We start from the raw sequence: 24,949 nt of genomic DNA on the forward strand, positions 1-24,949 counted from the left end.
TGCCTGTCGGTAGCTGAGCACGCCTAGAAGATCAAGCATGTGGAAGAGCTGGACACCAGCAGACCCGTCCGGTGCCCGGGACAGGTGCCCACCTGAGCTGTCCCGGACCCTCGCCACAAGGTAAACCTCAGCAAAAGGAAAGGAATTAAAATTGTAGAGTGGGATCTGTGACAGCAGACTCTAACGGCAGAGCAGCAAAAGGAACACAGCAGGAAAAAAGGAGTACCCTGGAGGCAAGAGGGAAGCTATGCAGGGCCCCGTGACTAAGCTTTTAAGTAACATGCTCACACCTCAAAGAGAGAAAGAAGGGTGGGGGGAGGAGCAGGAGAAAGAATCAATTGTTGTTTGCACGCTTGTTTTTGTTTTGTTTTGCTTTTGAGACAGGGTTTCTCTGTGGAGCTCTGGCTGTCCTGGAACTCATCTGTAGACCAGGCTGGACTTGAACTCACAAAGGTCACCTGCCTCTGCCTCCTGAGTGCTGGGATTAAAGCCCGTGGCCTGGCTCCTTTTTTAAAAAGTAGGATAGGATCTCATGTAGCTGATGTCAGGCTTGAGCTTCTGATCCTCCTGCCCTCACTCCTTGAGCGTCAGGGAAATAGGTGTGTGTCATGCCAGCTCAGCCCAACTTCTGACCTTCTGAGGTGGAGAAATCTATATGCACTCAGAAGCCATGCTACATACTTTGAACTCTGGCCTTCCAGACTAGCTGAGTACCCCACGGTCCACTCTGTGTTTCTAACCAGTACAGCAGCCATGGTTCCCATCAGGAGGAAGGGCAATGGCCAACTCTTGGCAACACGTGGGCTGTGTTAAAACAGTGTGACCTCAGCTTTTAGTGTGTGATCAGCTCAGCATGCAACTTCATTGTAAACCCCAGGGACAGATGGAATAAGAGTGAGAGAGAGAGAGACGGAGAGACAAAGAGACAAAAAGACAGAGACGGAGAGACAGAGACAGGGGAGACACACACACACACACAGAGAGAGAGAGAGAAGACAGAGAAGGCATGAGAGAGACACCAAAGTATGTTTTATTGAAAAGACAAAGTTCTTCCAAAAAAAAAAAAGAAACTTAAAAAAAATACAAAGAGAAATTACCACTGGCAGAAATGAAACTGATTGCTACAGAACTGTAGCCATCTAAAGATAAGAGAGAATACACAAGCAAAACCAGGATGGAATTTCCACAAATGGCTTTGACAGCTTGGATGAAAGGGACCCACCGCTAAGAAGCCTGCCCTCCGCCACAGTGCAATGGTGGTTTGAATCGCACTGCTAAGAAAACTGAATTTAAAATTCCCCCAAAGGAAGCATCCTGGCCTATTTTGCTCAAGGATTTTGTCTGATGTTTAAGAGTGAGCACCAATTCTGTAGTCTGCTCTGAGCAGAAAAGAGGGAGCCACAGCCACGTGTCAGGTCCTGAGGAAGATGGAATGGGAATGCCCAAACTCAGTGAGTCCACACGCGAAAGAAAAGAAATGGAGAGGAAAGAAAGAAAGAGGCGATGTGCTTTGTCATAAATACACATGTCAGACTCTAGCCAGATGGAACCGGCAGCATACAGAAGGGATTATTTTCATGGTTGTAATCTTATTCTCATTTGTAAAGAGAAAGTGCATGTTCATACTGTTTGCACCAAGATCTTGTAAGACCCAGATAGTGAAAAGGTCACCTGGCCAAGCAAGCTAACCTTCCTTTCCTTCTACGGTTATCCTGGGCGTGAGGTGCAGGAGCAGCTAAGGTCTGGCTTTAAGACCCCAGGTGCGGTTTTCTGCTGACCTCCCACTGTAGCGAATGCTCCGCTTCCTTATCCGGTACACCTGTGATTTCGCGTACCTGGGACTTGGCGTCCTCTGACCTGTCTCAAACTTTGTTCCCACCTCCTGCCTCACGTTCACGGATACCGAGACCATGCGGTTCTCTTTGTGTTTGACTCACTTGTTCAGTGTTCCCCAGGTGTGTCCATGTCCAGGCAAATGGCAAGATTTCCTTTTTCTGGGCAGAGTAGGATTCCGGTTTTATAAACTGTGTGTATGAGTGTAACCCCCTCATGCACTGACCAGCACTTACATCGTTGCGTTGCCTAGAGTGGGTTGCTTGTCCTCACCTCCCCATAGCTCTTTCTGAGGGAACGCCATGAAGGGAAGCTCAGGAGAAGAGCGGTGGGCTAGATAGTTGTTCTGTTTTCATATCTAGGGACCTGGCCCTTGTTCCCACAGCGGCTTTGCCAATCTACATTCAAACCAGGACAGACAGAAAACAGACCGCACCAAAGGGGGTATGACCCAGGAGTGTAGAGAAGATTCAGTATTTTGGTTAAACCTGAAACTGATTTTGTAGTTTACAACTTAACCCTCTTGGTCAAAGCACACAGACAGCAGACACATGGAATGAACAGCTAATCCAACCGTAGCACCTGAGCTGGAAGATGCCAGTTGCACGGAATTTGGGATTTAAAAATAACTGAGAGTGTGTGTGGGGGTGCTAATCACTTGAGAAAGCAAAGTTGGTCAAGTTTATTATCCATGTCCCCCCGACCCCCACTCAAGCCGTGTTGGACAGAGGGACAGAGAGGCTGAGGAACTCCAGCCAAAACCTAAGCACAGGGCACCTCACAGTGAGCGGGTTCTTCAGACCACGAACTCACAGCGAATTCAACTGCGTGGCCAGCGTCCCCACTGGGAATTCAATGGACGGCCTAAAACCAGCCTCTTCAGAACTGTCTTCACCACCCATCCCACCCCCAACTGTCTTCCGTTCTTCAGACTCACGACAGTCGGCTTTCTAGGGAAGTGCTGGCGGGAATCTGTAATTTCGCCGAGATGCCCAGTTCCTCCAGGTTTGCCTGGGAGGTACATCCTCGGCTCACTGCTCACCTGCGCTGCTGCATGGCCTCTAAGCTTCTCACTCTGGCCGGTTCTGGCTCCATTACTTTATTCTCCCATGTACCAGCCTGAGAGCCTTTCACGTACTTAGTCAAATCGTGCCTTTTCTCTACTTAAAACCTTTTCATAGCTTCTCGGGGTGCTAGTAAAAGCAGTTTTGTATCTTCCAGAATGTAGAGGTATTTTTATGATTCCTGAGTCATATGCTAACTCATCCCTTCCTATCCCATAAACATTTACACAAACAGCCGTGAACTGGGAACTTGGAAAATACTGTTACTGTCTCGGTGGGAAAAAGTCTGGCCATGAGGCTCTGTTACTCAGAACCCGGAAAGAATCCAACTCAATGCTGGGGCATAGAAGAGAGCTCTGTTCCAGATGTGAAAATGCACACAGAGATCTGTCACGCAAACAGGGAGGAGCAGGGAAGGTGGTGAAGGAGAGTAGAGGTGAGATTCAGTGAGGGCCCAACCCTGTGGAGCTTCGAGACCCACGCTGTGCTAGTGTAACAAACTCAGATTATGAACCGAGTTAACTTTCGGGAGTTTGGAGTTGGCCTTGGAAGACAGGAGTAGGCTGCATCTTGGCGGGAGTTTAGGGCCAGTTACCACACAGCTGAGATGGACAGCAGCTTGTCTGGGAGGGTCATGCCGGGGAGGTGGAGATGGAGGTGGCACGGGGAGAAAGTGGCTAAGGGCTCCCCAAGTTCCTCTTAGGGTTAATAGAAGAGCAACTCGACAGAGAGGTCAGTGGGTTCAGATTTATACAAGACACGGGTGAGTCCTCTGTGGCAGTGTCTCTATCAAGTGTGTTCACGTGCATGTGTGTGCATTAGTGGGGAGGCTGCTGTTCATCCTCTGCTGGGTCCTGGGACTCCAAGTCAGGTCCTTGCAAAGCCAGTGCCCGACCCACTGACTTCCAGCCCCTCCCTGCTTCGTTTGCTGAGGGACAGGTCCCTTGGGGTCACTTCTAATTTTGGTTTAAGGAATGTAATAGGAATGTGCACGTGTGTGTGTGCACGCGTGAAAGAGAGAGAGTCTGAGGTAGAGATTCTTGTTTCATCCCCTTGTGATCTTACCCACTGTCCCTCACAGTTAAACGGATAGGATTACAGACCTATTCCGTCTCTTTCCTGAGAAGGGGTGTGTGGGGCTTGCTGGAACCTGTTGGGAAGTTGTGTTTCCTTCTAACCAGCAGCCGTGTGGCCCGAATTCAGGAGCCCGCGCTCTGTCCTCTTGATGCTCACCGTTCTGTTTGGTGACGGAGTGGAGAACCTGTCCTGAGCTGCCCTGCTCACTGTCATCAGGCTGCTGTAACAGCATGCTGGGAGTCAGTGCCTTGTAAACACCAGGCGCTCATTTCTCCCCTTCTAGAGGCTGGAAGTCCAAGCCCCTGGCATCCGTAGGTTCAGGGTTGGCAGAGGCTGCCCAAGCCCCGAGGACCCCTCTGTCCTGTGTGGGTGGACGAGACTCTCTAAGGCCCGGGTGGCATTCCGTCAGGAGGCCGTGCCCTCTGATCACTTCTAGGAATCACTACCCCTGTGTGTTTGGATTCCCTCTGGGGCAGCAGAGGCGCTGAGACCATTGTGGGCGTGTTGTCCCAGCAGCTGGGGGATGGGCTTTATGCACAGAGTGCAGTGTACCTAGCAAATACTGTTGCAGCTGAGTGATTAGACACTCAGTATCGGTTTATGGAAGAGAGAAAGGAATGACAGCTTGCTCCAAACCCTCTCCCCAGAACAAATTTAAAACATTTTTTTTTTTTTTTTCTAAATGGGTCAATGTGACAGATACATTCAGTGGCTGGTCATGCCTGTTTCCTTTTGTACTAAAAGTCAATGGCTCAGAAAGCAAGTTTGCAATCACTTCCTCGAAGGAATAGCGTACTCTGAGGTTCTTAGAATGCAGAGCAACACACCTTGCTGCTGAGCTGTTTTGTCATTCACAGAATGGAAAAGCAGCATCACCTTACGCCAGATGTAAGACTTAATGTAAGGCTCTGAAAACAGCCAAAAAGAGGGCTGTGTTCACAACTGTTATTGCTGACTTTGTTGGTGAACAGGCAAAAGAGCCTTCACTGTGCTAAGCCTGGGGCGCGCGGTTCGGGCACCCTGATGGTGAAGCCTGAGGATGGCCTTGTGTGCCCAGGGACAGCTTTCCTGGAGGTGTCCTGGGTGCTGTTAGTGAGAACCTGGGAAAAGTGTCTCCACTTCCTGCATCATGCATGAGGCTTTCGCACTTTTTCGGTTCTGACCTGAGGAGAGTGTTGTTTCCATCCCCAAGTCAACAGGAGCTTAGATGATCTGCCAGTTTATGGGAGTGTTTTGAGAAACTGCACCCTTTGTTTATCACTGGGTTGGAGGGAGGGAGGCGGGCACGCTGGTGCCCACACAAGTGTGGGCCCATAGTGCCCGGAGAGCTGAGCCTCCTGGAAACAAGGCTGCCTGCTGCACAGGCGGTCAGTCAGAGGCAGCAAGGTCAGGCTTACGTGGCTGCTGTCTCTCGGTGGCGTCGTCTCGCTAACTGTTACTTTACTTTGCACCATGCAGGGCTTTGAAATCGATTACTTCACGTTTAAGTCCAAAACCCTGGACTTTGACCGGAGGCTTGGGACGCTGCTCTGCGAAGGTCTCCAAAACTGCAGCGGTTTGGAATCTGCATTTAAGGTTGGTTCGAAAGAAGCCCCCAAGAAAACGAATAATTTAGACGGTTACACGAAAAGGCCAGGTACATTCTTTTCTGATGCAGGTAGAGTAGTAACCGGATCAGTCACATTTCCTTCGAGCTCAGCCCACTGAATAATAGAGTTTGAATAATGCACTAGAGAATAGTTCAGTTTACTCTGGGAAGGTCGTTTCTAGGACATTTGACTTTTGATCTCTTCTGGCATTTACTGTATTTTAGCTCTTATTTCCTCTAGAGCAAGGTGAATGTGTCCAGCAAAATATTGACTCAACAGGAAGCCACACTGAAAAGTTAAAACAAATCTATAATTTCAATAATCCTTTTCTTTTTATTGTTTGCCTGTGCTGGCATCATCTGCCTGCTTTGGCACTGTGACTGAAACAAACAACGACTAATTTTCCCTATTTCACCAGGTGTAGGACCGTTGATTACTAGGGATTTATGTGTCAATAAGAAAAAGTGATGCTAAATTAATTATAATTTCATTGATTGTCTAATACATTCTGACATCAGAGATATTGAAGCATGAGAGAATGTTTTGTGAATGAGCTTAATAAAGTGTATGTGTATTAAAGATCATGTAGAAGGCTGGGAATGCAGGCCAGTGGCAGAGTGTCTGCCAGCTTGTACATGAGCAGGTGGGAGGGAGAGAGGGCAGGGAAGTGGAGTAGTTCTGGAAAAGAAATGTGTTTTGAAAACTCCTGGAGATCCGAAGCTTATGTTACGGAAATGGGACGGCATGTTAGAGAAGGTGAATTGCAAATCCCATGCAGTTGGTATGAGGTGATCTCCCCAAGGGGAGTTGTTTGCCAGCTAAGCAGGCACCGCTGGGAACCACAGACACGCTTTATTGAGAATGGCAGAGCAAAGCGGTATAGCAGGCAGATTTTCAAGGATGATGTTATTGGATTTTGTCAGCTGAGAAGGACCAAATGTTTGTTTGTTTTAACAAAACAAAAATTTTCAGGTAAAACTGAGATGTCCATTGGCCAGAATATATGGTATGTTTTTGTGGTTTCTTCTCTTTGGTACAATTATTTTATATTTAATATGTTCTTTTTTTCCTTTGGCTAGATATACATAAATATTGTTCTTAGACAAAATGATAGCATTCTGATTCTCATTTAGCAGAGTTAGGCTTTCATTTTTTTTTTCCTAAAAAGAGTTGAATAGTAGTTTTTTCTAATGTCTGTGCAGTGACTTTTCATATTTATGTTACTGGAAATTAACTTGTGCTCTTTTAAGTTTTGTGGGTAACCATAAGAAAGAACAGAGTGAACTCTTGGTGTACAGAGCTTCCTAATTCCATTTAATTAGCAATCTAATTCACATCATTCTTTGTGCCCACTCACAGCCATTAACATGGGTTATTTAAGCACATGTTAGTTTATTTTCTCAAGCAGTTTTGTCTTGTTGACAAGTGGTTTTTAAAAAGCATTCCACATATTTGTAGCTGACTATTAAAGTAATGAGATAAAATCCTGCCTTAGGAGGAGCGGATGGCAGGCTGCAACGCGCAGCCTTTGTTAGGATTAAGTTGCCTTGTAGACAGCGGGTTCTCACTGACGGCCTGAGGGTAACAGGATTACCTGGAATTAGACATTGGGATGTGAGGGCAGGAGAAAATGTGCAGGCCATGTACTCCAGGGAGACAGGATTTCAGCCTTAGGCACAGGCTGAGGAACTTTGACCACAGATTGATTGCTTTAGGAGAGGAATATTTTTGTAGGCTGTTTTGAGCGATAATTAGATGTCTGCTCTTTGTAAAGGAAGCAAAGTGATCACTAGTATCCTGGTGTAAACTGTAAAGCTTAAGAACCTCGAGTGCTGGCATCAGCTGAAAATAATGAACACAGCACTAACAAATGGATCTAAGATTTGTATTGAGGTACATTGAACTATGTTTGGGAAGAGAGTCCAGAAAAGATTTTAGACAACATACAAATTGAATATGATTCAGTCCAAAATCTGAAGTGGGTTCAGGTACCCACAGAATTAAAAAGTCTTTGAACAAGGCAAATCCAGGCAAACTAATATTGATACTTCTTTGCACATTACAGCACAGTTGTGGAAAGCTGAGAGGGAGAGGGAAATTAAAGAGATCTGAAACAGAGTCTTTAGGAGAAGAGAATGTTGTGGGATTCAGGCTTCAGCTTGCAGGACCAGTGGGAAGGGAAGCTCTGCCACCATAAAGCAGCTGTGTGTCCGGCTGAGGCGCCAGGAGCCTACGTGACTGTAGTTCTCATCCTGGAGGCTCTGGACAGCACCACTGCCCGACTCCCTGCTGTCCAGCTCCGAGGCTCCTCTGTGGAGTATTTCTCTGTCTTCCCTTTTGCGGACTCCGGGCTTTAAAGCTCTGCCATGAGTAAGCAGGATGAGCTCTAACGTGGAAGCCTCTGGAGAATGGAAGGGTGTGTGGAAGGAATGCATTTCCAGTTGATGTTGGGGTTCCGTCTGCTAACCTAGGAGGCTAGTGACCACTTGTGAATTCATGGGAACTTCCAACCAACACAACAGTGGCCTGGAGAAGAAAGTTAATGATCAACATTTTGCTAGGTAACTGACCGTCTGGGTTAAAAATCTTCCGGAGGTCTCTGTTACGTTACAACCGTTATAAGAAAAAGCCAGAATGTGTTTGTCTTTGGAGGCCCATGATACAGATGCATTTATATTTTAATTTACGTAACTTTTCACTGTGTTATTTTCAGCGAGTGTAACTCACAGGAATGTTTGCAAAATTTCTATAATGAAGCTATTTTTTTTTAATAAAGGCACCCATTACTTCCTAAAAACAAAACAAAACAAATAAACAAAATTCTCTTCATTTTCATGATGCTTTACTTAATTATTTTGAGATATCTCTTGAAGAAAATACCAACATAAGATGCATTATAATGGGCACATTAAAGTCCACATAGTCCAGGATCCCTGTGGGCATCAGCTTTGCATAGTTTGGGACTGGTTTATATTTTCTTATAATTATGTGCCCAGGATCCGTTCAGTTTAGAGCACTGAGAGAGTAATAGCATTCACAATGGATGGAATTGTTGCAACAATGTAATACAAAATTACAGAATTGAACAAAACTTAGGAAATTGTTCCATTCTGGAATTTTTCTGTTTGATATTTTTAGGCTGCAGTTAGCTGCTAGTGATGAAAATAGTGTCACATAGGAGGCTTGGATGGGGAGGGTGGGAGGCAGCCGGTGAAGAATGAGACCAGCTCTTTCATCTAGCTCTTCACTAGCCTGTGAACTTGGGCCGGTGGCTCCCTCCCTGCAGCTCAGTTCTCATAGGGAAGTGTGACAGCTGCTTCTAAGGCCTTCAAGTGTGCCTGGCCCTCGGCACTTTCGAATGCCCACTGCATACAAACATTACATTCTTATGTGACTTAGCTTGCCAAGAAAGCCACATCACGCCACACGTAAAATAATTCATGCCAGAGAGTAAACGTAGCTCACCTTCATGGACACTGGTGGGGACCTGGGGAACCTGGGAGTCTTCAGAGAGAGAGAGAGGAGCTTTGTGAAGCTGGTGTCACCAGATTGACACCCGTCATCGCTCTGCCCCACGCCCCCTCCACATGCGTCCTCTGCTTGGTAGTGTCTTCTGCCCCCTCACAACCTAAGTTGCTTAGCTCAGCCAGCCACAAGCTCTGTCTGAGCAACAGACAGTCTGCGACCTCCGACCTCCGTGTCAAAGGAGACCTCCCCCTGTAGTGTTTTCAGAGCAGCACCGTGGCTGCTGGGGCCACAGTTATGAGTAACTAGATCTGCAGGGCGTGGAAGGGACGGGTCGGTTGCTGTTGTTGGTACGTTTGGTGTAGTTATTGATGGGAAGAAATGCGTAACACACATTTAAGTCTGGCTTCTACTTTTAGACACACTGAGCCACTTGAAACCATTCCCTGACACCCAGCAGGGGGCTTGGTGGCTGTGAGCGCCACTGCCCGTAGACATTGGCTCATTCTGACCCTACCAATTTCCACGGAGGCAAAGAAATGTTATCTGGAATTTGGCTTATTGGTTATGTGAAATTTTAAGAAGACACAAAAATAAGCATTTTGTCTTCTTGGCACCGTGTGTATTTTACGGCCCTGACTTTGCCTCTAGTAGTGTAAGAAGTTTACTTGGGAAAGTTGTGAGCCAAATCCTTGCACTAAACACTCAGAGTTCTTAACCTTTCTTTAACTTTGATTTTTTTAATAGCTTTTGACCGTATTTGGGAATTTTCTAGAGAAACCAGTTGTCATGGAAATGTTCAGCCCACATTACGGCACATTGTTGAACATGTTCAACGCAGAGTTGGACATGTGTAAGCAACTGTATGACGAGCACATGAGGCAGGTGAGTGGGGTCAGAGTTCACGGTGCCACCATGTTATGTGGGTAATGGCCGTCAACAGAACCCTTTCATTGTGCGAGGACTCAAGCGCTAGATACATGACACAGAAGGATGAGAGATCGGTGTCGTTATAGATGTCACTAATATGACATCTCATGCTAGGGATTGAGCGAGACCTTCTCTGTGCTAAGAAAAAACTCTGCCACTGAGCTATCCTTCCAGCTGAAGGCTTTTGCTTAATGGTTTTCTTCTGGAGATGGTAACTTGCTTTGGCCCTTCCTTGCTTCTTCATTGGCAAAGTTATTAACCACCTTTAATACCACTGTGAAAGGAAAATAAACATCTGTGTACATGGCTGGAAAACACCCTGACAGAGCGTCCCTTTTCTCCCTCTTCATGAAAATGCCAACTGCCAACATGCAGATTGAACAAGGACATGAAATTCTGTGCAAGAACATGCCATTCACCTCTGGAAATATTAAGTGGACCAGAATGCTCCTTGAGCGCCTTCAGAGGTTTTGGTCAAGTTTCACATCTCTCCGTTACCTGTGAGTGCTGGGCTTGGTCCATGGTGGGCGATGCTGATGCTGCCGGTGTTTCTGAATTGAGCCGGTGTCTCTGAGGTCCGGGCAGTCCTCAGATGGGTTAGATAGCTAAGGATGGCCTTGAAGGGCTGATCGGCTGCCCCCACCTCTCAGGGGCTAGGGTTGTGGGCGCCCATCACCACACCGGGCTCTGGCTGGTGTTGGCACAGGGAGATGGCAGCTCCTGTTAGCACTAGAGGATGTGCTGGCCTGCTCCTTGTTGGTTGGGTCATTACGATTCTGGAATATTTTATGGAATCAAAGCTTCATATTTTCTAGTCCATTTATCTTTTAATGTCTCCTTTTCATTCACTGACTAGAGAGTTTAATTATCCTACTTTCTCTTCCTCAGTCTCCCCTACTTGGTGACACATTTCTCTGTGCTCTTTTTAATTCTCTGATAGAAACTGGGAAATCTGACACTTTCTGAAGTCTTTGGAGTTCCATTGATTCTTTTGTAACTACCTTTTGTCTTTAAGCAGATAAAATTTTAAAGCACTGTGTGGCTTTCATTGCTTCCTCTCTGACCTTTAGAGTGGATGAGCCTGTTCTCTTATGTAAAATAAGCTGAACTCTGTTGATAAACATAAAAAAAAGCAGGAGAAACTTGTCGCTGCAGATTTCTGGACAGTCCTGATGAGGCTGCAGTCTGTCAGAAGTATGCTGAAATGACCACTTTGCTGGATCAGTTTGAAAGTCATGTTTATAGCGAATGGAGAAGAAATGTGGATGAAACCTGTGAATTCAATCTGAATCAGCCCTTGCTTAAATTCAGTGCCATAAACGGCCTTCTTACTGTCAACTTTGACCCTAAGGTAGGACTTTGCCTTTCTAAGTGCATTAGAGATGCTGCCTGTCCTGAGGCCTCCCTAATGGCAGAGAGGTTCGCCTCAGCTTTTTAAACTCTGTTTTGGAAAATGGCAGTGGTGTGAGGGTTATGAACTTAAACCTGAGAAAGCTTTTTTTTTTTTTTTTTTTTTTTTAACAGAGGTTTGTTTTTGTGTGTGTGTATGTTTGTGTTTGGTTGAACGACCTCTTAGATTCCCAGCAAGCACTCTGAGTGACCTTATTTACTTGTACCTTATTTGTTAGCAGGTCTTCTCTTTTAGTCCAGGGCATCAAACCCAGGGCCCTGTGTATGCAAGGCAAGGGCTCGACCAGTGGAGCCACACCCATAAACCCTTCTGCGTCATCCGCTTATTACCGTGTCTCCTATTGATTTATTTTTTGGAGAGCAGGATCTGCCTGCTGCCCAGGCTGGCTTTGAACTCATCTGCAGCCCAGGAGAGCGCTGACCTAGCAATTCTTTTGTCTCTGCCTCCTGAGCAGCAAGGGCTCCAGTCCTGGGCGCCCAGGTCAGGCACTTCCTCCCTTCCTTATTAACTGGTTAGCGTCCTGTGACTGCCACTTTACCTGTACTCACCTGATGGTGAGCCACCGGGGATCGGGTCCCTTTCCTTCTTCTGTGTTCCGTGTTCTAGCTTCCTGTCAGAAACCGGGAACTCAGCTGGCTGGTTCCGAGAGAGTTACTGGGCCACTTCTGGCCTGTGTAGTCTTAGATCAAGTGTCAGGTCGTTCCAATATATTAAAATGTGAAAGTCACCGAGGAAAAGGAGCAGAGTCTCTTCTGGTTTTGGCTGACAATGGTTTTTCTGTTTGCCATCATTTCTTCAAAGGGAAGATAAGCTTGTGTCATGGTGGCTGAGCTGATGGCAGTTAAACAGCAGTTTAAAACATAAACGCACATTGATACAAAAATATTAACAGCTCCGTAGCACCTGGATGAATAGACGGCTTTTATGGAATAGCTCATTTGCTGCCCATGCTGTCTATAAGAAAGGGGGACTTCAAGCCATAATTTTATTACATCTTTTGAGACAGGGTCTCATGGAGCCAAGACTGGCCTTAAACTTGAGATCTCCCGACTCTACTTCCTTATTGCCGAGATCATAGCCGTGCTCCCCACACGGCTGACTATGCAGCTTATTATGTAACAAGGACAGTGCAGAAGCCTGATTAGCAGGAGTGTGTGTGTGTGTGTGTAACTTCAATATGCATGTAAGTAGTAAATATGTGTGTAGATAGGTATGTGCACGCAGACACACACATATGTATATGTGTGTGTATATATACAGAGACTGACTGACCGGTGCATTCTTTTTTTTTTTTTTTTTTTTTTTGAGACAGGAATTCAATATGTAGACAGGGCTGAGCTCACACTCAGAGATCTGCCTGCCTTTGCCTCTCAAGTGTTGGTCAAGATTAGGGGCGTGAGCTCCCATGCCTAACCATGCATTCTGTGCAAAACATACTTTAAACAACCCGTCTCCTAGTCTTTTTGTTTTCTAGACAGGAAACACAAAATTATTCTCTTCTGTTTACCACCCTGAAATTTGCAGGATAGTTAAGGGCAAGTGTCTTTGGAAGTTTCTGTGGAAAAAAAAAAAAAGAATTTGCCATTTCAGGTAATGAAGACTAGTCAGTATTATGGCCGTGACCCCCCAGAGCCTGCCTAGGAGGTGGAAGGTGGCCCAGTGGGTGAGAGGATCAGGGTGAACACCCTGACTCGGCTCTGTTTCCCTAAAATAAATACAAGTACCATCATCACCTTATTTTGCTAATAAAGACCTGGCATGCCAACATAAATATTTGATCAGAAAAGCTAAGAGCCCTTCTTCTGACTTCCATTCTCCCACATCCCCAGCGACTCAGTGCTGGCGTTCCAGTGACCCGTCACTGTTCCAGGTGGGCGGGAGCCTCTCTCGGATGCATCGAGGCGCACGTGTTATGAGTTTCACTTTTTTTCTGGAGATTGCAATTATTTTAAAATAGATAGTGAAACCCATTAGCTCTCATACCATGGAGACTTTGAATTCTGTACTGTTCAGTTTATGGATGAAGACATGCATGGCTTGGGTAGTAACAACGTGTATGAAGCAAAACCCTGTCTATTTGAACCAGAAATGCAGTAATTGCTAGATCATGTTGAAGTGTTTCAAGTTAAAGTCATCTTAATGAAAGGCGTTCTCGTGTCTAGAGATTGTTTATCTGAGTGGGGGAGGGAAAGCCAATGCCTGGAGCGTGTGGGGGACCCTGCAGGAGCAGTTCTCTCCTGCTGCTGAGACGGTCCGTCTGGTTCTGCTGCGCCATCCACCTAGGCTTCCCGAGTTCTGTCTCCACGCTGTGGAGTACTTCCGGCTGCACGCATGAGCCACCTGGGTTTTCCATGCGACCTAGGGGCTGCACTGCGGTGGTCAGGCCTGCATAGCAAATGCTTCTCCTCACTAGCTCTCTTGTTGGCTGAGAAATGTATTCTTAGAGTATGCAATAATCCCCAATATTCTTGAAATAGCTCGTGGCGGTGCTGAGAGAAGTCAAATACCTTTTGATGCTGAAGAAATCGGACATACCGGCTTCCGCTTTAGGCATTTTCCAGAAAAGGAACACTATTTTAAAGGTCTGTGGCTTTTGATACTTGGCTTCTTTGAGATGAAAATACTTGCGTCTTCTTTCTTGTTCGGGAGACCTGTGGCACTTGGTGCCTTTATGCAGAATCGTGCTGACGTACTGGCCTTTGTGTGTCGTGCTTGCTTGCTTTGTCTCACTCAGCACATTGGGAACCTCGAGCTCCTCGTACAAGGCTACAATAAGCTGAAACAGACCCTCCTGGAAGTTGAGTATCCTCTCGTTGAGGGCGAGCTCAGAGCTGTGGATGAGCAGCTGGAGGCAGCGGCCACATGGCTGACATGGCAGGACGAGTTCTGGGTCCACATGGAGAAGGTGCAAGTGACCGCCACCGAGCTGGAGCGCAGAGTGGCGCAGACGCAGAGCAACGTGCGAACCATCCAGCAAACCATGCAGGCCTGGGCAGAGTGGCCGCTGCTGCCCCGCAGGGACCTCAGAAGGGAGGCTGCCTTGAACTTGGAAGACAAGGGGGACCTGTTTGCTAAAAAGTACAAGCGGATCAGAGAAGACGGCCATAAGATACACAGCTTGGTAGAGGTAATGGCTTCCGACGTGCCAACTGATAGAGGTCTTTTTATTTAGTAAAGAGAAAACAAAAAGCTAACTGTAGGTCATGCCTTAGTGAGGTAATAGATGGTTTTGACCGACTTTAAGATGGAACAATCTTATTTGCCTGTGATTGTGTAGCTCACCATTCCTCATTCCTGAGGGAGAGAGATGTGAATATGAGGTTCAATGACCAAACTGAAAAGGTGCAGGCAGGCTCTCTCTTTGTCCCAGCTGATCCCATTGGCTGCTGTTTAATCCTCCCTCTTGGTTGGCTCCTGTCAGCTGCCATGTTTTCATGATCTCAGGATGGCAGCCACAGTTGCTCTGCTTCCAAAAATACATCTGGGTTTCTTGGAGCTGGAGAGATGGATCAGTGGTTAAGAACATTTCCTGCTCTTGTAGAGGATCTGGGATCAATTCCCAGCATCACATGGCAGCTCACAACCATCTGTCACTCAGTTCAAGGGATCCAACACCCTCTTGTAGCCTTGGTGGGCACACATCTGTTCATGGAGGCCAAACTCCCCTCAGATAATCCTCTCTCCGCATGCAAGTGTGTGTATATCTATATGTAGATTTGGGTTCTTCAAATTATCAGTGAGCAATGTCCTGGGGTAACCGATTGAAAACTAAGCCAAAAACAAAAGGGAGAAGCATGAGCTAAAGCAAAGGAGGAAAAACTATCAGATACGGTATCATGCTGGCCCACCTAAGCATCGCTGTGACATTCAGGATCACTGATGAGGAATTTGTGTGGTGAATGGTAATGGGGGAAGCATTTAGAGGAGACCATGTCTACATAGTACAGGTTTGCTATGGTGAAGACTTTGAAGGGATGGGAAGATAGCAGCCAGCGACTTTCTGCTCAGAGCTGCTCTGTTGAGTGTAAGCCACAAGGGGAAGGAAGAAGGGGACAGAGCCAGCCAGGAGCTGAATGTCATGATCCGATGAGAAACGGTGGAGCTTGGGTTGTAGGGACTGATGGAGACTACGGCGTGAGAACAACAGGGAAAGTGCCTCCTGGGAAGAGAGGTCCGGGGAAGTGGATCGGCCTTAGCTCAGCCTCTGCAGTTTTAAACAGATCTGTCTGGCTAACAGACATCCTGGAGTGTGACGGCGTCCGTGTCAAGGTTTGCCGGAGATAGGCTTACCCGTTAGTGCTGATGAGTACTGGGATGTGTTTCAAAGGAAGAGACAAACTTGCTGTAGGTTATCAGGGAAGTCAAGGTTTCAGGTCTGAGAGGATGGAAAAAGGAGGCTCCTCTGAGACAGCGAGAAGCTGTTGGAATAGGTTTTGGAGAAACAGGATTTGGACTGGGGAGTGTTTGGTTGTCAAAGACTTTGTTGCAGGTGACACTAGAAATGTCTTGTGTTTAAGGTGCAAGTTCAGGAGGCTAACATAGAATTGGTTGTGTGTGGGTGTGTGTGTGTGATCTATCTGTCTATCATCCATCTATCATCTATCTCTCTATTATCTATCTATCATCTATCTCTCTATCATCTATCATCCATCTATTGTTTATCTATCATCTATCTGTCTATCATCTATCTGTCTATCATCTATCTATCTACCCATCATCTATCTATCATCTATCATCCATCTCTTATCTATCTATCTATCTATCTATCTATCTATCTATCTATCTATCTATCTATCTATCTATCTATCTCAAGAATAAGTAGGAATGGCTTGTAGGTGGGGAAGAGGTCCAAAGGCTAGCCTTGCAGTACTCCATGAGGTGAGGGAAGAGACAGGATAGTGCCGTCCTCACTAGACCAGGCTGGGTAGAGAATGGAGGAAGGGGACCGTGCTGTGCAGGGGATTCTAGGAGGAGCCTGGGTTCTGCTTTCCCTACATGTGTAAAAGTCCATCTTTTGAATGTGATGACACAAAGCGTTTCTGGTGTGACCAGAGTAGCAGAAGTGCCCAGCCTTGGAAACAGGAGACTTTGCTTATTTCCAGTCCTGCACAACTCTGGCTTACACCAGTGTGACCCTGAATGTGCCATGGACATTTTTTTCATATCTTCATTAGACGACGGAACAGGATCGTCTTTAGGGTTTTCCCCTTTTGCTCTTGTATCTATGCTTTTGCAGTCTAGTGACCATGAAAGAACAGAATAGTGCCCTCAGAAGGACACAGGGTATCTCTTTATTTCCATATCTGCCCTGGATAGCAGAATTGAAGACAGAGCAAGAGCTACAGCACAGGTCTCCCACTTCCACAAGTGTTTGGGAACTGATATATTCCTTGCCTGTATTTGAAGATAGCAATGTCCATATTAATTTTTCTTTTGAAGGCTACTTTTTGAACATATGTGGTGTATGAGCTTGATGTCAACATTGTTATTAAATCCTACAGCAGTATTTGCTGTCTCCTTCAAGGTTCTATAGCCTTAGGTTTGAATGTCTTAGTGCCGTGCACAAAACTGCAGTCTTTTCTTCAACAGCCGCTCTGGTTGGCAGGCTTCACGTTCATGTTGGGTATCGTTAATCCCTTTACTGCTTTGCTTGTAGGAGAACCAGAAGCTCTTCAGAGCTGATCCTTCCCTGGATTCCTGGAAAATTTATGTGGAATTCATTGATGACATTGTGGTGGAAGGCTTTTTCCAGTCCATCTCACATGATCTGGACTTCTTTTTGACCAACACGGAGAGACAGCGAAAACCTGCACCGTTTTGTCAAGCACAGATGCTCTTAGTGGCCCCAGACATTGTGTTCAGGCCTCCGCTGGAAAGAGAGGCTGGGGATGGTGTCTACGACCTGGTGGAGGAGATGCTATGTGCCAGCTTCAGAACGTCTGCCCAGATGGGGCGTGTGGCGGCACACCTGGACGTCGCCAACTACCAGGTAATCTCCCAGGACCCAAACGGGGATGAGGAGGAGCCCCTCAGACGTCAGTGAAGGCCACAGGTTTGGTTTTGTTTTGTTTTTTCTTGTTGTTGAAGCCTCTCCCTAAAGAATTTCCTTGACTAATGCTGTGGTGGGATTCCCTGGATAAGGACACATGTTTGGTTCCCTCCCATTTAGACCGACATGGATAACATGCTGGGCCTGGCGGAGGTCCGGCAGGAGATAATGAATAGAGTGGCTGATGCCATCAGCAAAGCCTTGGAGTTCAGAAGTTCTCTGGAGACCTACGCTTACCTCTGGGTGGATGACCGAGCAGAGATCCTGAGGCACTTCCTCCTGTACGGCCATGCTGTCCCATCTGAGGAGATGGATGCGCACACAGGCGAAGGCATCCTGCAGCCACCAACTCTAGAGCAATTCAAAGAGCAGGCAAGGAGACTCCGCAGTGTTTAGTTCTGGTGCTGGCCTTTCGTGGAGTTGCTGGGGAGTTACTTCTTTTCTAATCTTGCAGATCGACCTGTATGAGGCTTTGTATGTTCAGATAAGCAAGTTTGATGACTTCCAAGTGTTCAACAGCTGGTTCAAGGTAGACATGAAGCCTTTCAAGTTGAGCTTGCTTGGTGTGATCAGGAAGTGGAGCTGGATGTTTCAGGAGCATCTGCTGAGATTTGTTGTCGACAGGTAACCTCGACCTTTGTGTTTAAAATGGGACAAGCTTTGGACAAATGTTGGCTGGTGGGCTGTGAAGATAGCTCCATCAGGAACGTTCTCGTCATATGAGAGTGGGGACCCAAGTTCAGTGTCCTGTACCTACATGAACACGGGGTGCGGTGGGCTATGCTTATAATTCCAGAGGTGAGAAAGTGGAGACGAGGAAGGCCTGGGGGCTCTCTAGCTGGCCAGCCTAACCCAGTATGCTCCAGGCTCCATGAGAGACCCTGGCTCAAAATCAAAGCAAAGTAGGTTGCATGGATCCTAAAGAATGACACCTGAGGTTGGCCTCTGGTCTCTGTGTGTCTACCCAGTCTACTGGCTTGTAGTTGATGAATAAATTCCAAGAGTATGTGTCCCGCTAACTTTAGAAGAGGCTTAACAATTGATGTCTTCACATAAGGATCCTTATGTCGAGCCCTGTCATCCGTGAATGAGCTTGAGACCCTTCTGTCGGGCGAAAGGCAGCAAATGCAGTAGGCCATACCATATACAGCAATGCTGCATTTGCATAGTGTCTTCATAGGTCACCCACACAGGCAGAGACTGGGAAGCAATTGCCAAGGCCGGAGACCTGCTCTGGGCCTGGAGTGGAGGAGGAATGTGGGAAATGGCATGTATGAATGCTTACGCTCTGGTGAGGGACACCTGCTTGTTCTAGCTTCCCGCTGTGAGCAGCCTACTCTGGACTTGGCGTGGAAAGCTAGATGTTTGCATTAACCTAGCTTTTGCACACGTGTGTCCATACAGTCTGAGTGAGCTGCAGGGGTTCATCAAGCAGACAGATGCAGGACTTCAGAGACAGCTGAGTGAGGGCGACCACGGTGGCCTAGTTGACATCATGGGCCATCTGCTGGCTGTCAGAAGCCGACAGAGAGACACCGACGAGCTCTTTGACCCTCTGAAACAAACCATCATGTTGCTGGAAAGCTATGGCCAGAAGATGCCCGAGCAAGTGTATGCCCAGCTGGAGGTAAGTGCCCATGAAATCATCATGGTCGCCAGTACCTGGGTGATTCCTGCAGCCAGGTCCGTTACACACCCTTGTCCCAGCATGAACTGCGGATTGGTGGTACAGGCAAAGAGCCTGAGGCTGAAAGAGATTACTTTTTCCAGATCACAGACGTACAAATCCAGGCAACATCCATCTGTGCGTGCTTCGTAAGAAAAATATTCTTATCCACTGCGGCCCTGTCCTTGTCACTGGGTGGTTGACGACCTCCCAGCATTTCATTTCCGTGTGTGCAGAACGGCCATACCCACACCTCTCTGCACTCCCAGTGGCCCACAATCTGAGGGATATTCTGGGCTTGAAAATACATCATGAGCATGACCATAAGGAATAAAAAGGTGGAGTCTGATCTGGACGGGAAACTCCCTGTGTTTTCCCGTTAGATTTCTGTTTCATGCTGCATGTGCTCCGGAAACGTTTGGTGGCTGGTGTGTGCCAGAGTATGGGCAAAGTATGTCTAATTTTAACTGAATTTATGAGCGAAAAAGAAAATCTTAGAGCTGAGCCTCTGCTGCTGTGTGTTTTGGAGCTCTGGAGATGGTTGGGGTGGGCTTAGGATGCCTTTGTAAATGTAACCAGCGGCTGCGTTAGCCAGAGCTAGCCCTGAGTTCTGTTTGTCTGCTTTAGTAGTGGTCAGAGCATACCACTCAAGCTCAGATTTGTGTATACATGTGAGCGTGTGTGTGTGTGTGTGTGTGTGTGTGTGTGCATAAGTGTGTGTGTGTATGTGTGCTCACCTGCGCAGAGGCCGGGCAGGACATCCGCGGTCCTGCTCTTTCGTTCTCTTCCCAAGTCCCCTGAGATCCAGCCTTTCACTAGACAGCCAGGGAGCTCCCCTGACCCTTTCCTCCGTCCCTGACAGCTGTGGACACAGCTGTGTGTGCCGCTCCCAGCCTTTTAGCTGGTGCTGGAATCTGGACTCAGACCTTACACTTGCCTGGCAAGCTCTCTCACTCATGAGTCGTGTCTCCAGCTACACCGCACGGTTTTCAGAACTGTGAAATTGGCAAACTAGGTAAAACTTAGAATCCTTTTCCTTTTCGGTGAAATATCTCTTGTGAGTTACTTTATTGTTTTATTTGTCTATATTTGCTATTTCCAACTTATTTCCGTTACTTCTTTCTATTGGCAACTAAGCTAACATGAGAGTAGTGTCTTAGACGTACTATTAAGTGGGGTTTAGTGTAAGCACCCCTTCTGTTCAGTGCCACAGCCAAGCTCCGCTCTTCAACCCCGGGCGACCTTTCGTCTCTGCGGACTTACTTTTTCTTGGTCATGTGACGCATAGCCGACTGAATCTGGCTTCACCTGATGTGACGTTTTTGAAGCTGTTCACTTTGTAACGTTATCAATATTTTGTTCCTTTTCGTGAATAAGTGATGTCCCACTGCCCACAGCTCACTGCTTACTCGGCCAGCTACTGATGGATGTAAGGTTGCCTTCATCTTTGCTAGTGTCAATCATTTGGCCTTGGACATTGCCATGTGGATATTTGAGAATCTGTTTTCATTTCCCTCTGGCATGTACTCAGTAGTGGACTAGCTGGGTCATATAGTAGTTCTCTATGTGACTTTATGAAGAATTACTAAGTTGGTTTTCACGCTGGTGGTGCCATTTTATAGCTCTCATTTTGCTTTGACAGGATAAAATGCACCAATGTATTACTACAAGTGCTCCTTGACCATAAGAGACACAGAGAACTACTGTGCGTGAATTACTGTAAATTACATGAAACTATCTTGAGGTGTGGCTGGGGTGAGACGACAAGCCGGGCAGACGGCTGCGGAACATGGGGAGACCAGACAACTACAGCAGCCCCTGCCACACACATTTTTACTAACTTAGTTTTTACATTTTTTTTTTTTTCAGTGTGTGTTGGGGGTAGTACTCGTATGGAGGTCAGAGGACAACTTTCATGATTTGGTTCGGGTCCTGGGATCAAACTCGGCCATCTCACGGCCCCTGTAATTCTTCTCCCAAGCATAGCTTTCGGGTATTCTTTGAGTCAGATCTTGGACCTTGCCATAGACCTCAGAGAGAAGCCGGTGATGACTTAATTAATCACCTAAGGGAACTATCGATGTCCTCCAGAATTATAGCATGAACCTTGACTCCCTCAGGGTTTGATTATATTGAAAGTAGAGTCTCAGTGTTTCTGAAGCTGCTGACAGGCCGATCAGGAGAAAACACTTGGGTTGTAACTTAGCTGACTGACGTGGGCAGTTTAAAGACGCATCTAATAACGTTGCAGACGTGTTTTAAATGTGTGCAAATGTGTGCAAATGTGTGAGCACCTTGCATGTGCTTCTGTCCCTGGGATGAGAGGCAAGTAACGCCATGCTGGGGATCGGACCTAGAGCCACAAGATGCAGAAAAGATGGGTCAAAGATGGGAGAAAAATGTTCTAGAGCCGAGTCTGTGGGTTCCTGAGTTGGACGGGTTCCTGTCACGACACTCTATGGCTTCCTAACTGAATTGACCCTGTGGCTGGCTGCTGGCTGTGGGACGAGAGGACCGTGGGACTTGTGAAGTGTTCTGTGCCGTCTTGGTTCTCTTTTTTGAGACTCGGTGCTGATTGAAGTCGCGGCAGGCGCTTCGCCTCTGCACACGCTCTGCACACATGCACTGAGCCCTAAGCACGGCCCGCTTCCTAGTCAGCCGTTCGTGGACTGTTCAGTGCTGATGGAGGGTCAGGAGCAGTGTGCGGAGGCCTAGAGCTCTGCAGTTTAGCTCAACGGGTGCCGCCGATGACGACGGAACGAGCTCAGTGTCCTGGGACACAGGGCTGCTTCTCCATGGCAACCGCATGCCATGATCGTCAACACCTGTTGGCACTGTGGGCAGGGGGCAGTGTGGAGGGTGGGGCCTAGCTGTGTGCTGTTTGTGCTGTGGGCAGGGGGCAGCGTGGAGGTGGGGCCTAGCTGTGGGCTGTTTGTGCTGTGGGCAGGGGGCAGCGTGGAGGTGGGGCCTAGCTGTGGGCTGTTTGTGCTGTGGGCAGAGGGCAGCGTGGAGGTGGGGCCTCCGATGTTCGTTGTTGGTTTGCTCAACATCAAGTAGGAAGTGACCTTCCCTTCTTTGCCTCTTAAGTTCCTTCAAAAATTCCTCCTTGCCAAAAATGGACCAACTTCAAAGCCAAAACTTACCATCATGAGCCAGCCCAGAACCCTGCAAAGGACAAGGGGACACGATAGTCATATGTAGCTTTTTCCTACTCAGGACTGGAGTTTCAAAGCAACCTTTTCTGTTTGATTTTTGAATTTTTAAAAATAAACTTTCTAAATTGCTTAAGGTGCCTGACTTACATTTCAGGTTTTTAGAAACCAGTAAAGTCATGCCCAGGGCACTTTAACTGTGTGTTGTGTATGTGTGTGGTGTCCGTGCGCAGATAGGCATGAATGTGGAAGTTAGAGTTTGATGATGGGTATTTTTCTTAGTCTTTTTTTTTTTTTTTTTTTTTTTTTTGAAACAAGGTCTCTCACTGAATCTAAAGCTCACCCATTTGGCTAACTGGCTGGCCACCCCCAGGAATTCTGTCTCCATGCCCTCCCCATCCGCAGGATGACAGGTCCACACGGTTGCACCTAGTTGAAGGTCGGGACTCAGGAGTGCGCACAGCAAGTGCTTTGCTGACTGGGCCCTCCTCAGCCCACACAGCTCTTTAAGTTTATCCCGTAACAGCAATGTGATTTGGAGATAAGTCTTTATTTTGAAACATTTCTGCCAACTCCAAGATGAAAGTAGCTCTGGTGGCTGAAGGGGAGAGGCCCGGGCTCTGACCCCTTTATCACTATGCTATAACTTGGCTTTATTTGCACAACTCACTTCAGAAGATGTCTTGACTAAGAGTAAAGAAATGGGAATTATTTGACCTCACGTGGTGGAGTTGTTTCAGGAACTGGTGTGATGGCCAATGCACCTTTGTTTGCACAGGAGTTACCTGAGCGATGGGAAACCACCAAGAAGATTGCAGCCATGGTCAGACAGGAAGTCTCCCCGCTCCAGAATGCAGAGGTCACGCGTATACGGAAAAAGTGTGTGTTTTTTGATGTGAGTTAGTTTCTGGGTTTGTGTTCATTTATTGTCAAGGGAAGTTTGGCAGGCGTAATTGGAGCTCTGTGACTGACAGACACTTTTCCTCCCCTGAGCAGGAAAAGCAAGCGGAATTCAGAGACCGATTCGGAAGCTACGCCCCTCTTGGGTTTAGGGCAGAGGACCCGTACTCGGCGCTGGATAAGGTAACTCTCCCTCACCTGAGTGCGCGGCAGTAGCCTGTCAGAAAGGGCTTTCCTCTCCCTGTGTTAGGTTGTTTTAAATGGTGTCTCCTCCAGTTACCTCACCACGAAGATAATGCAGGGATACATGGAGCTCTTCCCACACGTCAAGAGCGTTTTCAGCCGTGGAGGCCTGAAACCCTGCTGCTCGTGAGCCTGAGGCTGGGCCGCGCGAGTCAAGGCTGGCCTCAGCTGAGGACTGAGTTCACGGTGTCCTACCTCAAAACAAAAAGTGAGGACGGGACACAGATCAGCGCAAACACAGCTCACCTGGTTTCTGGGGGAAGGCTTGAGTTCAAGTCCCAATAGACATATGAGCATGCCTGTGGGGACACACACACATGGTAAGAGGGGGATAAAAAAAGGATGTTTTAAAGCATATTCCATTTTAATTACCATGGCAGCTCGACCAGACAGCTTCAGTTTTTCTCCTTTCAGATGGAGAAAATCAGCGTATAATGACTTTTTTTTCCTGCAGATTACGGCTCACAAATTTCACAGATACGAGTTCAGCTCTGGCTATCTTAATCGTTAAGGACATCAGCAATGCTGTTCTTCCCGTGTAACAGCTTCCTCCCGTTTTCCAGTGTGGAGGCTGGTGTGGGGCTTTGCCAGTAAATGCCTGGTGAGCGATGCCGCCTGCGGCCGGCAGAGTGTGGCTGACCCCTGGAAAGCTCGTACACCTGGTGTAAATATTGCTGCGTCCCCCAGCGTTCGTTTCTCATTACACGAATTCGCTTCAATCCACATACGATTCATAGAAGACTTGAAAGGATTCTTCTATCTTTGTGTTAGAAAAACACTTCAGGATCTCACCCTAGCAGCCCAAGGGGTACAAAAATGCCCCTGTGAGGGTGAGAATGTTTCTATTCGGGGGCTGGTACCCTTTAGGGTTCTTCTGTGGGCTCTGTGTTCATGCTTGGCATAGTATTTACCTCAGAATGGTGTCCAAATTGACTTAGCTCATTATGCATTTCCATATCTGGCTTTGAACTGAAACTTGTTTGCTTTGACACTGTTCAGAAAACACCACTCTGGAGTCTTCTCCTGTTTGGCTGAAGAAAGTTAGTTTATGTTCACTGAAAAGGGCTAAGTTAGCATATGTTAATAAAGAATTGTTAAAGGATCGTATATAAGCTCCAGGTGGTCTGAGCAGACTGTGGGTGAGAAAATGCTTTTTTTCTACTTGACTCACCAATATGCTGTCGGCAAACATTTATGACAGATACGTATTGAATCTTACCATTTCCACACAAACCGCAGCAGCTTATAGTTGCATGTTTAACACTGAGAGGTGCTTACCCTATGCCTTTCAGGATGCGTGGCAGATACTTCAGTGGCACGGGGCTGGGTTGCCTTTCTCTTGTCGTTCTGTGGCTGTGTTGGCTCAGCTTGTTAATCCAATACTCTGAGATCAGACTCAGCCAGAGGCGTGCGTATTCTTGTTCTGCAGTGACACTGGGATCTTCCACCTTGGGCTTCTCACCCCACACGGAAGCCACCGACCTTCCAGGAAGAAGGGGTGATGGACTGTGACCTTCCTTCCTTCCTTCCTTCCTTCCTTCCTTCCTTCCTTCCTTCCTTCCTTCCTTCC

At 47.2% G+C, this 24,949-nt stretch overlaps 1 protein-coding gene across 1 annotated transcript in view; it reads left to right on the forward strand.

Annotated features, from left to right (window-relative positions):
• Dnah11 (dynein axonemal heavy chain 11) overlaps nt 1-24,949 on the forward strand; it is a 260,465-nt gene that overhangs the window by 24,215 nt on the left and 211,301 nt on the right. The window contains exons 9-20 of the mRNA XM_055607564.1: nt 5,433-5,549; nt 9,776-9,913; nt 10,334-10,458; nt 11,114-11,309; nt 13,847-13,951; nt 14,104-14,496; nt 17,026-17,358; nt 17,539-17,790; nt 17,873-18,042; nt 18,823-19,045; nt 23,015-23,131; nt 23,233-23,319. Coding sequence (XP_055463539.1) covers nt 5,433-5,549; nt 9,776-9,913; nt 10,334-10,458; nt 11,114-11,309; nt 13,847-13,951; nt 14,104-14,496; nt 17,026-17,358; nt 17,539-17,790; nt 17,873-18,042; nt 18,823-19,045; nt 23,015-23,131; nt 23,233-23,319 — 2,256 coding nt within the window. The remainder of the gene's footprint in view (nt 1-5,432; nt 5,550-9,775; nt 9,914-10,333; nt 10,459-11,113; nt 11,310-13,846; nt 13,952-14,103; nt 14,497-17,025; nt 17,359-17,538; nt 17,791-17,872; nt 18,043-18,822; nt 19,046-23,014; nt 23,132-23,232; nt 23,320-24,949) is intronic.

The sequence above is a fragment of the Psammomys obesus genome, unplaced genomic scaffold (assembly GCF_907164565.1).
Source record: "Psammomys obesus unplaced genomic scaffold, mPsaObe1.curated_primary_1811, whole genome shotgun sequence".
In the NCBI taxonomy this organism is placed as follows: Eukaryota; Metazoa; Chordata; class Mammalia; order Rodentia; family Muridae; genus Psammomys; species Psammomys obesus.